A 16,692-nucleotide genomic window follows, 5' to 3' on the forward strand; every position below is an offset into this window, starting at 1 on the left:
CTAATTTACATGTTCCCAAAAAGCCACATCCCCTCTCTAGGCCTGTTTCCTTAGCAGTGAATTGGGGGCAGTGAATCCTAGCATGCACAGTTGCTATGAAGGTAAAATGAGGTCATGGTTAAGGGGGTTAGGTAACCCAGCAGAAGCTAAGTAAATGGGAATCCAAACCAGGAACCACTACCCTCCGCTTTCAAAATCTAGTTTGATGATTAAAAAAAAAAAAATCAAACTTAACTGATCAACTAGTACATGCCAGGCATTGTACAAAGATCAGGGGTTGGGATACCCAGCTAGCCCCTGGGGTACTTTCAGCTTCACCCCCTACCAATTCCCTGTGTGTTTTACACACTAACAAAACGGAACTGCCAGCAGGTCCCCAAATACATCCTTCCGTTATACCTCATGTCCTTTGCACACAGGGTTGCCTTGAAATGGCGGATTTTCTTCTTTGTCCACCAAAGTGAACTCCTACTTGTCCTCTGAAGCCCTGTTTCAGTTGTTACCTCCTCCATGAAGCTTGCTCTGATTTGTCCCTCTTTATACTGTGTGGTCCCAGAAACTTATTTATAACTGTCATAGCACTTAAAATACTGGGCTATAATTATTTATTTGCAAATCTAACCCCTTGAAGACAAGGACACTGGGCTAAGCACGTTTGAGTACAGGAAGGGAGTAAAGAAGGATGAGACAAGGTCCTTGCCTTGGAGGAACTCCCAGTCTCGTGAAACAGTCATGCTCACTGTGATAGATTAAATGTGGCCACACTTCTTTGCAGCTCCTTCTGTCAAGAGCTGCATTTCCTCATCCCTTGATTATGGGTTAGCTTTGCGACTTGTTTTGCCAAGTAATGTGTGAGTTCCAGTGTCTGGGCCTCAAGAGGCTTTGCAGTTTTGGCCTTCACCCTCTTGGTGTGACACTGCCCTGAGGCTGCCAAGTAAAGAAGCTGATCTGACCTACTGGAGGATAGGAGGCCACATGAAAGAGAACCAAGGCACCCTGATCTCCCAGAATGCGAGGCTTTTCAGCCTAGTAGTCAGTCCTCCAGCTGAATGAACTGCATAAATGAACAAAGGCCCAGTCAACCAACAAAATCATGAGAAATAATAAATTGTGTTAAGCCACTACGTTTGGGATGGCTTGTTATACGTCAATGAATAATGGAAATATAGCTAAACAGGTGATCAGGGCAGCCCCGGTGGCGCAGTGGTTTAGCGCCGCCTACAGCCTGGGTGTGATCCTGGAGACCTGGGATCAAGTCCCACATCCGGCTCCCTGCATGGAGCCTGCTTCTCCCTCTGCCTGTGCCTCTGCCCCCCTCTCTCTCTCTCTGCGTGTCTCTATGAATAAATAAATAAAACCTTAAAAAAAATAAAAAAAAGAACAGGTGATCAATATAGGATGATAAGAGCAATCATAGGGACATACCGGGGTCATGAGAAGAGGGTAGCTAATTCAGAAAGGCTTCCTAGGGGAGACAGGTTTTGGGTAGGATTTTGAAGGGTAAATAGAAATGTGATGGGGGGGCAGCCTGGGTGGCTCAGCGGTTTAGCGCCTGCCTTCGGACCAGGGCCTGATCCTGGAGACCCGGGATCAAGTTCCATGTAGGGCTCCCTGCATGGAGCCTGCTTCTCCCTCTGCCTGTGTCTCCACCTCTCTCTCTCTCTCTCTCTCTCTCTCTCTCTGTCTGTCATGAATAAATAAATAAAATCTTAAAAAAAAAAAAAAGAAATGTGATGGGGTAAAATAGTCCCATTAGAAGAAAGAGCATGTGTAAAAGCGCGGGCAAGAAAGGAATGGCACAGCCAGAGAGTGGTTAGCATTAATTCTGTGAGGATAGCCCACAGGACTCACGGAGGGCAGTGTTAGGGATAGAAGCTGGAAATACGGATTGAACCTAAATCGCAGAAGACCTTAGTGCCATGCCTATGCCTGATGGCAGTTCTTTTCCTAGTTTGGTGGGTGCTGAGGCTGAACGCCATGACTGAAGTAGACAGGGAGGCAGGATGACCCCTAAGGGCAGGGCTCTGTCCATCCCTTTGGAGTGGAACTCTCTGGTACAGAGCCTTGTCTCCCTGTCAGATTAGGGAGATTAGGTTGGGTCATTTCTCCACTTATACTAGGGTTGTCTGGGTGAGAGCTGTGTTCCCCAGGGGCTGGACTTGGCTGCCTCTCTTGAACCAAGGTCTATGAGGGTGGGGCTCCCTCCCCAGGGCTAGGGCTTTGGGTCCCATGTAGAGTTTGAGTCCCCTATAGAGAGGCATCCAGCACAGGAGGTACCCTTGGAGGCTGCTGTCCACTCCCTTCTCTAAACTCTGCACAATGATGTGCAGTTGGGAGGACGGGGGGGGGTCCAAGGAGAACACCTCTAATTCTAACAGAGGCTTCCTGTGTGCCAGCAGTGACCCAGGCCTCCTATCCAGGATTATGGGCCCTGCTGCCTTGTCTATGCATGTCAGACTACGGTTTCCAAGTCAGAGCTGTTTTCTCCTTTCACACTGGGGTCCCTGAGAAGCCCCATTGCCATTTAGACAAATGTTTCTTGGAGCAGGGCTCTGTTTTCTTCCATCTGACCAAGGCTCCCAAGGGCAGGACTCTACCTCTCCTCAGAAGTTCCTGGGGGAGTTCTTTCCCTTTCCTATTACAGAGGAGATCCATATAGAGCTAGGATGTTACCCGTAGGCCCCCTCTTGCTATGATCTTTTAGGATTGTGTGATTACTCCCTTCCTGTCTGCTTGTTTCTCTCTCTGGGTCTGATACCAAGGTCTGGCCGGATTGAGTAGTTATTTGCTCAAAGGATCCTGGTCTTGAAGTCTGAAGTCTTCAGGGGATTTAGGACTACGTCTCTGGGTCCCTCATTAGACCAAACCACATAGGATCTCTCTTGATGAATGAGATGCTTCAGAGGTGCTCAGAGGCTGCCCGAACCCAGGTGACCTTGGCATCACTCCTTAAAACCCGTCCGTTGAGGCCCATTCCCTGACACCTGTGTCTGGGTTCACTTGGGGGACCCAGAGAGAACTAAATACAGCTCAGGTTTCTCTACACACACACCCCCGCCATGAGGAAGGGACGAGTTAGCACCAGGTAAGCCCCTCTAACCTTTCAGCGTGTGAGCTTCCCTCTGCTGCCCACCCACCCCTCCCTCACCTGGTATCTGTCTGAGTGGTGCAGGTCGTCGGTGGCAGAGGAGTGCGGTGACGCTGTTGGAGACTCTCCTTCTCTCTTGATGGAAGCAGACAACAACAGGGACTGGAAGAAGAAAGAGGACATGTCGCCTCAGGCCAAATGAGACCTGCAGTTCAGCCCCCTAGAGTTTCCAGTCCAACAGAGCTTTGGGGAGAGGGACAGAGAGGAAGGCAGAGGGCATGTCCTCCACTACTCTTGCGCCTCGGGAGGCAGTCTCTGGGGCCCTGGCGGTGTGGTCATGGGAGAGGATGGCTTGATTCTAGGAATGGGTAGGGACCTCCCAAGAGTGTCCAAACCTCCCAGACCCCCGGTGACCTCTGCCCCACGGGAGGCAGGACTCCCTGCCCCCTCCCGGTGGGCTTTGTTCTCCCTTAGCAGACAGAGACTCTAGGACCCCCCTGAAGGGCTGGGGGTAAGGCCACATACCCGCTGCCCTGCCTGCCCCTAATACAGACTGGCGGCAGCCCTGCTAGGGAGACAGTAAATTAAATAGTATGTATGAGTTTCCCGCATGCAGCTTGGGATGTACGCTGGGTCCATTTATCCCTGCGCTGCGGCAGTGACCCCAGCAAGAACCCCGGCGGAACTAACCCCCCCACGTCAATCCTGCGCGGCCTCTCCTACATGCGCCTGCAGTTTAGATTAATAAACTGTCTGCTTTACATTGTGTGCGAGCGCCACAATTCTAAATACCACATGGCACGTTCAGCCTGCACTTGCTGGCTCTTGCCAAGGCCTGTTCAGCTGCAAACGGGGGGCCTGGAGGCCTGAAAGCAATCCCCACTTCCTTCCCCCACCCTCTCCAGCCTGCACAGCCCTGAGCCGGAAGCGTACAATTCCCTAGGAGGCCTCCCCAGCCTAGAAACCATGCCAAATCGCCAGTGACAGCCCAAAGAAAGCAATTTGGGAAAGATGGAGCAGCCATTTATCCTTCATCTCCGACCGAGCCTTAGGATGTGACCCGCATGCGGTGACCAAGCTTGCACATCCTCAGGCAAGGGCCCTGGGAGGGGAGGGGCAGCTGCTGGTCTGGCAGGGCTCCCTGACTCAGCCTCTCTCCCCCGGAGCAGGGAGCAGGCGGAGGCAAGAGCTGGGAAGGGCCTGCAACTTGGAGCCCTTTCTTCACCCCGCCAGGCCCAGGGCACAGTGAGGTGGGCTTCCAGGCAAGGTCCCTCTCCGCTGGTCCCAGGGAGGATGCTGAGGAGGGGAAACAATGTGGGGTCCCTGCCCCCCCACCATGAGAGAGCTCGCTCTTGTGTGCTTTCTCTCTCTCTCTCTCATTCTCTCTAGGTTAGAAGCCCTGGGAGGCCCCAGCATTATACCTGGGGCAAGCAGAATAAAAAAAGGTCACTGGCGCTTTTTAAACATGGACCAAAAAGCAGTAAAATGTGTTTTGAAAAAAAAATCCAGGCATTAAATCATGACTTTTTGCCTGGCTCTTCGCCTCATTAAAAGTGGCCTTTTGGAAGGTAAAATTATCATTGTAAGCGATAAGATCTTTAAGAAAATAATTCACGGCTTCTTCACCCTTTAATATGATAGCCGCCACCGGCTAATTTTTTTCTTAATGGCAATGAGGCCATCAATCTTGTCTAAGGCCCCCTCGCCCTCTTCTCCTCCCCCCTCCCTCCTCCTCCCTGTCCTCTCAGTCTCTGGTTTGAACCTTCTGCCTCACGCCTCTTCCACTCATGACCTGCTTCCCTAAAGCCTCAGCTACAGGCAGGGGGACAGACCCTGAGATGGTCAGCTTTGGGGGCATGAGCATGAATCTAGGAGCGGTTGGGGGCCCTTGCCTGGGAGTCTGATTATCCACATGCCTGTGTCTGTAGTTGCAAGATCCACGCATGTTTTAAGACCTCCTGTGTCAGTATTCTGACCTCAGCGTGCATGCACCTGCGTTTGCACGGGACTAGGTATGGACGTGGGTTGTATCTGTGTTTATCTTTCGAGCACAGGCCTCACTGGGGTCCACTCCCTAGTCCTGACAGACGTGCTCAGGTGTCAGGAGTCAGCAGCTGTGGTGGCTGACCTGGCAGCTTGACCACATGCACCGAATGCTACGGGGCCGGGCCAACCTCGGAGTGTGGCTCCCCCACCTGTAAGGTCCACAGCTGTGCGGCAGCCCCCACCTTTTCTCTTTGGGGCAGGAGGGCTTTGCTTCCTTGGGCAGGGCCTGCATCTGTCTCTGCCCCTCCTCTGTCCAGCTTTCTGTGTTGAGTGATGTCCTGAGTGAAGGTGCAAAATCCACTCACCCTTACTAAGGCCTCCAGGGTACTTGGGCCAACCCCTGGAGGTAATATTATCCCTCTGGCTCCTTTCCTCCAAGCTGCCCTCTCAGATGTCACCAGTGCTTCTCAATACAGTGACCCCCTTCTCCAAACTTTCTCTCTCTGACTGCTGGCCACCCCATAGGTGTTAGAACTTTTCTGCCCTAGGAGTCTCCCCTAGGGCACCATGCTCTCCTGTGCCCCTCCTAACTTGTGACTGTTCCTCCTCTGCCCCTTTCCTGGTACCTGCGCCTTATCTTGACTTCCCAGTGCAGGGGTCCCCAGAATCTCTTCTTGGCTTTTGCTCTGATTTCTCTGGGCTCTCCTCCTGATTGATTCCATCCATTTCTGAAGCTTTAACACTCACTCCTCACTCCCTAGAAAAAGGGCCAGAGATTCCTGCCTTTGCAAGTCATGTGAGAACTTTTAAGAAAGGATATTGCCTTACCGAGGGTGAGGAAGGGGACACTCAGTGAGTAGGGTTTAGTTCTCCTCCCCATGTCCCCACTCCCTCAAAATCATCACCTTCGGGGAAGCAGTACCATCTGCCTCTGTGGCCACCTATGGGAGTGCTTGGTACAAATCGTGTGTCATTGTGCTAAGACCTCTCTGGCTCCTCCTTCGAGCCAGCTACATGCCCTTCATTTTTCCTTTCTCCATCTGATGCTCTCAAACTTCTCTCCCATAGTATCTGTTTAGAGGGGGCAGACTGTCCCCCCAGAGAAGCCCAACATCCTCCCTGGCTCCCTGCTGCCCTCAGGACAAAGTGCACACACACGCACACCCACACACCACAGTCTGGCTTCTAAGGCCTGTGCCCTATCTGTCTTGACCTGCACTTCCATATTTTTTCTTAACGTGTTACAGCTCCCTTTCCTCCTTTGGGTCTTGGTGTCTGAGTTCCCCTTGCCCCCAGGTCATTCTTAGCTTTGCCCCCTGTCCTGACTGGAAGGGGAAGAAGTCAGATGAACATACTCTGGCTCACACTCAGACTACACACACACATGCACACGCACACGCGCGCGCGCACACACACACACACACACACTCTCTCTCTCTCAAGCACACAGGGCAGCCCTAAGCCTCAGGCTGATGATCAAACCCTGGAGACAGCTGGGGGGTGGGGGGTCCAGGAAGAGCTCCTTTTCCTCAAGGGGAATCAGTTATGGGTAGGCCTAGAGGCCTAGGTTAGGATGCGTAGGAGGAAAACACACAATTGTCCACCTACCTTGGGGGTGCCTGGAGCCATGGCATCCTTCAGAAGGGAATTCTTGCTGCCAAGAAAGAAGAGAACAGGGTGACCATCCCACTTGCTGCCCAGGGCATGCAAGAGAAGAATAGCAAGAAGACCCCAAAAAGAGAAGGCATAGCCAGCTTAGCCCAGCCCCGTTCAGCCAAGCTCCACCAAGGCCATTCAACCCCCGTGGCCCTGACTAGCTCAGCCTCGATCAGGGACCAGTGGTCAGAGCTGGCCTCTGGGAGGGGGACGGAGACACTAGGCATGGAGGGCTCCCTCGTGCGCTGAGTAGGGGGCTTTACCTGACTCCTGGTATCAGCCCTGAGGATTTTGCTTGTCCTGGATGCCCCCTTCCCTCCACCTCCTATCCCCAGCCTGCTCTTAGCTCCTATGGGATTGGGGTGATGGAGCTGACATGGCTCTTGTCAATTCTCCCTCCAACACGCTGCAAACTGCGTTAGGCCAGGAATGATCTCCCCCTGATTCAATTTGTCAGCCCCAGGCCCTCCGGCATCGGGCGCGGCAGGCGGGCGGGAGCTGGGCCCTGAAATATGGTGGGCGGCTTGGAGCAGGCGGGGGCGGGGGCGGGAGGTGATGGATGGGCTGTGGGGGAGGCGAGGACTGTGTTTAATAACAAAATTGGTATGCAAGGCCACATCCCGCGCTAAGCATGAGTGATCCAGAGCCACAAAGTATTACAAATCCCTGCTAAACAGATGCTGACAATGGAACAAGACGTATCAAATCAGATCCACTTCAGAAACATTAATATCCCTGTTCCTGTCCCTCCCTCCCTGCTGCCCCCACTGTGCTCACCACATCTGTGCTCACACATTCACGCACGTGCACTCACACACACATACAAATACGTGCACACAGAGGCACTGGCTGAGCCATGCAGGAGGCAGACACAGCCCGTTCACACGGGCCCCTGCACAGGCGAGCCCTGCAGGCCGGGCATACCCACAGAGAGACCCGTAAGGCACAAAAGACACATCGACACACCCAAGGCAGGATGCACGAAGCACGCACGGAGTCACAGGGCAAATGCACAGGGAGCACCCACAGAGGCAGACACAGACACACCCAGTATGTGAGCAAAGGCTTTTAGGCAGATTCAGATAAAGCAGTCGTTGTCGCCCGGGGGACCTGTGGCCACTGGAGACCTTTCTGACCGTTATGACCGGGGGCAGGGAGTTTGCTACTGGCACCTGGTGGGTAGGGGATATTGGCCATCCTACCATGTATGGGGTAGCCCCTCACAACGAAGAATTATCTGGCCCCAAATGTCAAGGGTGTTGAGGTTGAGGAACCCTGGTGTAAAGGCAAATACTCACATACCCACCGTCCATAATTCTGTCAACAGTCACTCTGACACATGTGGTCACAGCCAGAGGCTCAAACGTGTTGTAAATAAAGACACGTTCACAACGGTCACCCAGACGTGGGTGAAGAGCTGCTCAGGCCCCAACATCCACATAAATGCATGCATAGATACAGATACCCACATGCACTGCAACTCAGCCAGATACTCAGGTGTCCACACATGCAGACACATATGGACACACACCCACACAGACACACGCATCACAGTGCAGGGGCCACCAGGCTGAGCAGCAGGGTTGAGGCCAAGGTCTGAGTGTAAAAACAGAGCTGTCTGCCTGTCTGATCACACAGTGTGGCCATCATACACTGGGGAGGACAGCCAGACCAGGTTTCTATTCAGTTCCATTTGGTTCCTGAACAGTCCCTGTATTCCTGTGCCCTGCCAGGCCCTGATCTAGGCAATGGGGACACAGAGAGGAAACTGGGTGCCCTCGAGGAGCAACTAGTTGGTGACTTGATTCCTTTTAGCATCCCTTCAGTCCACAAGGATGGACATCCCATTACACCTGTATCTGGACAGGTACAGAAATGAAGCATCTACCTTGTGACAATGTTCTCACTGGACTCCCAGCCTGAGGTCTGAGCTTTGTCTGAACAGGATCAGGTTGGGACAGAAAAGGAAAGGGTGAACCATGATCGTGCACCAACCACATGTGATGGGTCTGGCAGCTGTGGGCCAGGGACTTTATATGTGTTCTGGTTTTGATCTTCACCAAAAACTTTACAAAGTTGCCTAACAGGTAAATGACACCTCTCTGTTCACACAGTCCACGTAGGGTTTGGGATTTGAGTTCCTGCCGCACCAAGTCCGAAGCCCTGCTTTTCGATTGCTCACGCTGCTTCTCTAAAGATACTCAGGGGCTTAGGATGGAGGACGGAGCTTGGAGTTCTTTTGCTCTCTCCACTTTGGGGAGCATCCCACTGGCTCTGGGCTTTAGTTTCCTCTGCTGGTGAGCAGAAATAAGGACATCTAGGGGGAGAACATCCAGCCTCTCCCTTTTGCCAATTCTCTTCCCTTTCCCTCAGGTTGGACTGGTACTGCCTCAGGCTCCTTCCCTCTCTGTGCGCAAGTGCCCCCCCTTTCTTCCAACAACCTGATCGCCCCAAGTGTGCTTGGTGCCCCAGGGACAGGAGGCTGGTGAAAAGCCTGCCTCGGGAAGGAGAGGTCCGAGCCCCAGAGCTACAGGCAGATGGCTCCTACCCAGCCCATCCACTCCTCTGCTTTCCATCCCTCCCTGTTTCCACAGCCCGCCCCCAACGATTTCCTCCCTTCTCAGTCACTCGCTGCCTAGTGATCCATGGGTTTTAAATTATAACTGGGACCCAGGAAACGCGTTCCTAAGTACAATATTCATGGGCTGGGCTGACACTTTTAATTAAGGTGATTTACACTGAATTATCCTTGGAAATAAAGAAATGGTGTGCTGCCCGGGAATAAACCATCATCACCAGCCGCCTTTGTAAGTTACACTTCGTTTTAATCTATTTGGGGAATTGTTTATCTAGTTCATTACCCAACCAAACACCGAGGCCGGCCTTAAATAAGGCTTAAGTGGGGGTGGGGGCACTGCCATCTCCATACCCCGCCTTTCTAGAGTCACCCAGCCTCCCTGTGGCTCCTCTCAGCACTTTGAAAGCACTGACCAGAGAGCTGGCTTCCCATCCTAGAGGCCAGAAGCCTTCCAGAAGAGGTCCCGGGGCTCAGGCCTTTGCACACATCCAGTCTCCACCCCATCGCCATCCCAGAGACATCTTAGGTTTAGCAGAGCCCTGTCCATTGTCTCCTCCTTTCCTCAGAAACTTGCTTCTCTGCCACCATCAGCCTTCGGGTCACCCAGGTCGGGAAGCGCTTCCTAGTGAGTACCTTGTGAGTAATCAGCTACCTCCTCCTGCTTCTCCCTCCACCAGTCTCTCATCATTCCCTCTTCCCCGTTCCCATTGCCACCGCCATTGTCCCAGGTCAGTGGGTCAGTTCGTCATCTGTCCCTTGGCCCTGCCAAACCTCCTCACTTGCCTTCCTGCTTCTCTCCTGGATTCACGCTCCACGCTGGCCTCCGGAGTGATTCTCCTACAGGTCTGCAATCTGGTCAAGTTTCTTGGCGGCTCAGCAATCTTCTAACACCCCCACTGCATCCAGGACAACCCTCCAGCCCTGGGAGCCCCCTACAGTCTGCCCTTAGTCTAACTTTGCCCTCCTTGTTCTAACTAGCTGAGTCCTGGGGTCCGTTTGTGCTCCTGGACAGGACGGAGAAAGGGGAGGCTGGGGTGAAGGAGCATGCGTGGGCACAGACTCTAATCCCAAGTGTAAAAGTACTTTGAGGGGCGTCCGGGTGGCTCAGCGGTTGAGCGTCTGCCTTTCGCCAGGGTCATGATCCTGGGGTCCCGTGATTGAGTCCCACATCGGGCTCCCTGCATGGAGCCTGCTTCTCCCTCTGCCTGTGACTCTGCCTCTCTCTCTCTCTCTCATGAATAAATAAATAAAATCTTAAAAGCATAAAAAATAAAAGTACTTTGAAAAGTCTAAGTAAGTGCCTTGTCAGCAGGAGTTTTGAGTCTTCTCCTTGTAGGTGTCTGTGCGCCCATTCCCTGTGGGAATGAGCACGGGTGGGAAGCGGTTCTTTCAGGGTGCATGTGTGTGCGTATCTACGTGTGTTGGAATGTGGGGGTGTGCATGTGCCTGTATGTCATGTACACGTTTGCCTGTCTGTGAAAACCAGCCAGCTCTCCTTTGGGAGCGAGAGGTCCCTGCTTCTCTGGGTGAGCCCTCAGGTGTGTCTGAAGTAACAGCCTGCTGGGTGGGGGGATGGTGTTGGTCAGGGGGTGAGGGGTGGGGGGTGGGGGAGGTTGCTGCTCTGTGCTAAGGGAGGCAGGAGGCACACATAACAACCAGGCCCATTCTGAAGAACTTCGGGGGGAGGGCGGGAGGGAGGCGTCCCCGGTGGTGGAGAGGCCCCTGCAGCAGCACCCACAGACTCCCCAACCCGCAGGGGTGGGGGAAGAGAGGCAAAGGCGGGGTAAGAGAAGGAAGGGTGTCGCTGGAGAGAAGAGAAGGGCCACGAGGCGGGAGGGAAAGGAGAGATTGGAGAGCCCGGGAGGAGGGCTCCGTGCGGTGGGTGGGGGACGCCCAGGCACACGCAAGCTCCGCCCTCCTGCAGGACTCAGTTTCCCCATCTGTGAAATGGCCGGTTGGAGGTCCCGTTCAGCTCGGGGAGCCGGTGGCTGGGAGGGAGGACGGAGGAGCCCGGGAGCCCGGGAGCCCAGGGGCGGCCCCCCTCCCCGCCTCCCCCCTCCGAGGCCCGGCAGGGGCGGGGCAAGGGCGGCAGGGCCAGGCCGTCCCGCCCGGAGGGAGCTGACACGCTCCTCGGGAATTTATCACGCACCCAATTACAATGTTAATTGGCAAGTTCCTGAAATCAATTAATTCGCAAATTTTTTCCAATTAAAAATCCAGATAAATCACGAGGGCGGCGGCGGCCAGTCCTGCCCGCAGCCGGGTGGGCGCAGCGGCCGCAGGGCGGGGCGGGGTGCAGGGGGGCGGGGGCGCGGGCGCGGGGGCGCGGGGGCGCGGCTGCCCTTGAACGCCTTTGCCGGCCGGTCGGACTGTCAGCGCCGGGCGCGGCGGGGCCGAGACAGATAAAACCATCGACCCGTCGCCGCCAGCGCTTCGGCTTTATCGATCCGACGGGAATTTCACTTGCTGTGCAGATCCCGCTGTCCGGCTGTCAGACACCGGGTGGGGGGCGTGCCAGGGGTTAGGGGTGCAGCGCCGGGCCCGCACGTGAGGGGCACAGGGGTGGGGGACGCAGGGCGCGGCCGGGAGGGGCGGGGGAGGGCGTGGGGGTGGGGAGAGGGCCTGGGGGAGGGGGTGCCCCGAGAAGACGTGGGGGCGGGTTGGGGGTGTGGGTGCGGGGCGCGTCTGCGGGTAGATGCGATGCCCCGGGCGGTGCAGGGGTGGGGCCGCCCCTGCCGAGGCCGCAAGAGAGAGCTTGGGCCCCCATTTGCCAGATCCTTAGGGGTCCCCGGCTTTTACAGGGCGCCGCAGGTCCCCCCACGTACCTGTCTCTATGCTCTGTTCTTACTCAGGGGAAGTCCCTCTGCGGGAAGTAAATTACTCGGAGACCCTCCAGACAGCTGCGGAAGGGCATTTCTCACGCTCTGCTGGTTCTAGGCTAGTCCCAGGTGTGTAGGTTTGGGGGTTCAGGGCTGTGTGTGTGTATGCTGGGAATTGGTTAAAAAGCATAAAAGCATGGCACTACAGTCAGAGCGTTTGGATTGGAATCTTATCCTTACCACTTTACAAGCTGTGCAACCTTAGAAAAGTCACCTAGCCCCTCTGATCCTCAGTTTTCCCCATCTGTAAAATGGAGTTAATCATTATCACCTACCCTAGCCGGTTGTTGGGAAGGTTACATAGATTAATGGCATGGTAAGTACTTGGCATACAGCAAGTGTTCAAATCGGATTATTATTTTTATCATTTGTACAGTCTGCTGTGGTAGTTTTAAGTATTCTCACAAATTCTTTGATATTCCTCCTGTTAAGGAGAGTTAATAGACTTTAGTTCTCCTCTCTGGGGTCGGGGCTGGACTTGGTGACTTGCTTCTAATAAAGGGAATAGAATACACTGGAAGCAATAGTGTATGACTTCTGAGACTAGATCATGTAAGGCGTTGTGGCTTCCTCCCTGGCCTCTCTCTGGGATCACTTCCTCTGTGGGAAGTCAGCAGCCATGTCCTCGGGAAACTCAAGCTGTCCTCTGGAGACACCCACGTGTGGAGGAGCCTTCTTGGGAATGGCTCCCAAAGTCCCTGCATCAAACCAGAGGACTGCAGCCTTGGCTGACATCTGAACTGCAGTCTCACGAGAGACTAAGCCAGAAGCCACGACGACCCACAGCTACCCAACTAAGCTGTTTCTGAATTGATGGTCCATAGACACTGTAGATAATAAATGTTTGTTGTTTCAAGCCACTAGGTTTGAGGGTAATTTGTAACACAGCAATAGATAACTAATACTTCTTCCTTTAAAACTCAGCTCAGGCTGCCCCTCCCCTAGGAGGCCTCCTCTGCTCTGTGCTAGGGTTGGTGCTTTCTCCACACCCCATAGTTCTTCCCGTAGAGCAGCCTCTACCCCTCACAGTTTCTGTGGCTGCACCCCCCTTACTCCCATGCAGGGAGCTTCTGGGGTGGGACCAGTCCTGGTTCACCTTCGGGTCTCTGCACCCCACAAGGGGGATTAGGTGAGAGGGTAGAAGGAAGATCAGTCAAGTCTGATGACTTGGATTGAACAAGGGATGGGGTGGAGCTGGGAGTCGTGGTGCAGGCTGTCCCCCTCTGGCAGACAAATGTCCCAGAGGTGGCTGCAACCATGTCTCCTATCCCACATGTTCTCCTATCATACGACCTTGCCACCCTCCCATCAAGAGGTGGAGTGTGTGTCTGCTTCCCTTTAGTCCGGCTGGACTGATACTGCCTCGACCAATAGAGAACAGCAGAAGTGGCTTTAAGTGACTTTTGAGGCTAGACTTTTGTAAAAGGTGATCCAGAATCCATCTGGTCGGCTGGACTGTTTGCTTTAGTGCCCTAAGCTGTCATGTAGAGAACATGCAACCACCCGGAGGCTGCCCGGCTAGGAGAGAGCTCAGGCCTCCTGGAGAAACCAAGTGTAGGTGCTTCGGTCACAGCCACAGCTGAGATCCCAGCGGACAGCCAGAATCGGTCATCAGACAAGTGAGTGAAGAGGGCTCCAGATGATCCTGGTTCCCAGCCATTGAGTCTTCCTAGCTGGGGCCCCAGGATCCCGGAGCAGACATAAGCCTGTCTGAATTCCTGAACCCACAGATTCCACGAGTACAGTGAAATGGCTGCTTTAAATCACTAAGATTGGGATCCCTGGGTGGCGCAGCGGTTTGGCGCCTGCCTTTGGCCCAGGGCGCGATCCTGGAGACCCGGGATCGAATCCCACGTCAGGCTCCCGGTGCATGGAGCCTGCTTCTCCCTCTGCCTATGTCTCTGCCTCTCTCTCTCTCTCTCTCTCTCTCTCTGTGTGACTATCATAAATAAATAAAAATTTAAAAAAAAAAAAAAAAAAAAAAAAAAAAAAAAAAAATAAATCACTAAGATTTGGGGGAAATTTGTCACATCCTTGCTCTGTTCCTTTGATAACCTGGGTCCTCTATAAGACCCTCTGAGAGGTTGGTCCTTCTCACCTGAGATCCTCCTCACCTGGTCCTTCAGGCAGGGAGGAAGGAGGTAGGGGAGAGCAGGGGCTTAGGGGACACGCCTGAGCACATCCTTGATCGTCACCTTTCAGACCCTGAGATTCACAGAGAAGGTAGGGCTTACTCCCCTGGATGGCAGCACGAGGCCACACTTCTCTGGTCAGGCTGCCAGGCCCGGTCCCTGCTTCTGTTACCCTACCCTGAGGCTTAGCACGGCCGTGCAAGGCCCGTGGGGCAGTGGCTCATCCCTTTCCAGCTCATCTTGTGCCCTTTTGAGGCTGAGGCCTGAAGAGGGGACCACTCTCTTCCCAATCTCAGAAAAAAACAGCAAGAAGGGAAAAGGCATCGCCATTCAGCTGGAGGATCCGAGGACTGAAAGGAGAGTAGAGGAGAGTAACAGGAGGGCCTTGCCTTCTACCTAGAGACTGGGGAGTGCGCCAGGCGGCCGTTCCTGGGGCCTGGTGTCTAGAATCCTGAGCGCAATCCTCTGGCAGGCAGGCTCCCCCGGCGGGTGGCTTACCTGGCAGGCAGCTGGGCCAGCTGTTCCAGTTCTTGCTCCATATGCTCCTGCAACTCACTGGGCCTTAGCAGGACCTGGCAGATGGGGCAAATAGGGGCCTGGCTGTCAAACAATGCTGCTGCCTTTTTCTTACCTGGGGAGGGAAGAAGAAGAGACAGACATATAAGCTGGGCTAGTCTGTGGATGGAAACCCAGCGTCCCGATCCTGCAATCCAAGCCTGCTGCGTCCCAGGGCTTCCTGGCCTAGAGGAGGGTTGAGCCCGAGGGTCTTGGAGACCCTGACCATTCACTCTACTTTGTGGCTCGGAGCCGCAAGTGCCACCTCCTCAGCTGTCTGCTCCTCTGGGAAATCTATCGGGACACAGTGAATGCTCCGCGCAATCCAACCTGGATCGCTTCATTTCATACAGGTTAGTGAAGGTCTTGGTTTAATCATACCATCACCCAGAATATCCAGTGCCCCCTCTGTCTCTCCTTTCTTCACTGGCTTTCATATTCTCCAAATATGGAGAAGGAAGAAAAGAGGGAGAAAGGGGATTCATTCCTGCAGTCATTCAACAAACGTTGTCTGGGGTCTCCTCTGAATCAGCCCCGGTGCAGAACTGTGGGACCACAGAATACAATCGGATCTAGTTCCTGCCCTTGAGGCCCTCACAGTAGAGTGGGAAGGAGCAAAAAGGACCCATGTGACTTTTGGGGGTAGTGTTCTCCAGCAGTTCCTCACCTTCCCAGGACTCTGCTTGAGCCTCTTCTTTCCCTATTCTGCATGCAGGACGATCTTCCTTCTGTGGCCCTAACTCCCATCTGTGCCCTGTAGACTCCAGAATCTGTGTCTCTGCCCCAGATCCCTCCCTGATTCTCTCGGCCCCTGGACCAAGCACCTAATGGACATCAGTGCCTGCATGTCCCCCAAGAATCTGAAACTCGATGAGCCAAAAACAAGTTCTTCAGTTTCTTCACCCCTTGCAAAACTGTTCCCCCTGTAGCACCACCCGTCTTAGTAAATGACACCAGCACTCACCCAGTCACCCAAGCCTGGAAACTATGCCTCCCCTGAGGCCCTTGCCCTTGTCTACTGTCCCTCCCACATTCATTTAACTACCAGGTCCTGTCTGTTCTGCTTCCTCAGTATTCCTGGAATCTATACTCTTCCTGTTTGGGTCTCACTACCTCTCACATGGATAACCTCATTGGCCTCTTGTAAGCCTAACAGATTTTGGGTTTCCCCCTCTAGAATACCCTTCAAATTGTATGGGAATACAAGTGGGTATTGTGCTGGCTTGGGGGCCAGCTGGGAACCTAAACTCTGTCCCAACTCTGTCACTGTCTCTGTCGCTGATGGTATCCAGAGCATACTATTCTAGAAAGGAGGCTGAAGGTTGCATACCTCTTGGGGGACCCTAAACCCTCTCCTTTGTTACTCTCTCTACCCACTGCTCCTCTGCCCTCTGCTTAAGGCGTGGGGCTGAAGAGGCCTATTCGTTCAGAAACATCCTTGCCTATCCATGTAAATGCTGACTGTAGAAAGACTTCTTTAGCTTTAGCCAAACTTTTCCTCCCTGCGTCTTCTTCCCACTTTTGCCCAGGGAGGGTCACAATTAGCTTTCAGAGAGATAAAGGCCCTGCCAGTAATGATGGAGGTGGTTGAGTTGGGTTGCCAGATTAAATATAAAATGCTCAGATTAAATATATTATGAGGCACCTGGGTGGCTCAGTTGGTTCAGCATCTGCCTTCGGCTTGGGTCATGATCTCAGAGTCCTGGAATCGAGCCCTATGTTGGGCTCTCTGCTCAGGAGGGAATCTGCTTCTCCCTCTCTCTCTGTGCTTTCTGTCTCTCTCTCTTTCTCTCAAATAAATAAATACAATCTTAAAAA

The 16,692-nt window shown here is 53.7% G+C and overlaps 1 protein-coding gene across 5 annotated transcripts in view; it reads right to left on the minus strand.

Moving 5' to 3' along the window:
* RNF220 (ring finger protein 220) overlaps positions 1–16,692 on the minus strand; it is a 234,794-nt gene that overhangs the window by 20,931 nt on the left and 197,171 nt on the right. For all 5 annotated transcript variants that reach the window (XM_072772488.1, XM_072772492.1, XM_072772490.1 and 2 more), the window contains exons 3-5: positions 14,818–14,950; positions 6,683–6,728; positions 3,149–3,250 (exon numbers count right to left, since the gene is read on the minus strand). In XM_072772488.1, the coding sequence (XP_072628589.1) occupies positions 3,149–3,250; positions 6,683–6,728; positions 14,818–14,950 (281 nt within the window). The remainder of the gene's footprint in view (positions 1–3,148; positions 3,251–6,682; positions 6,729–14,817; positions 14,951–16,692) is intronic.

This window comes from Canis lupus, chromosome 13, assembly GCF_048164855.1.
Source record: "Canis lupus baileyi chromosome 13, mCanLup2.hap1, whole genome shotgun sequence".
NCBI classification, from domain to species: domain Eukaryota; kingdom Metazoa; phylum Chordata; class Mammalia; order Carnivora; family Canidae; genus Canis; species Canis lupus.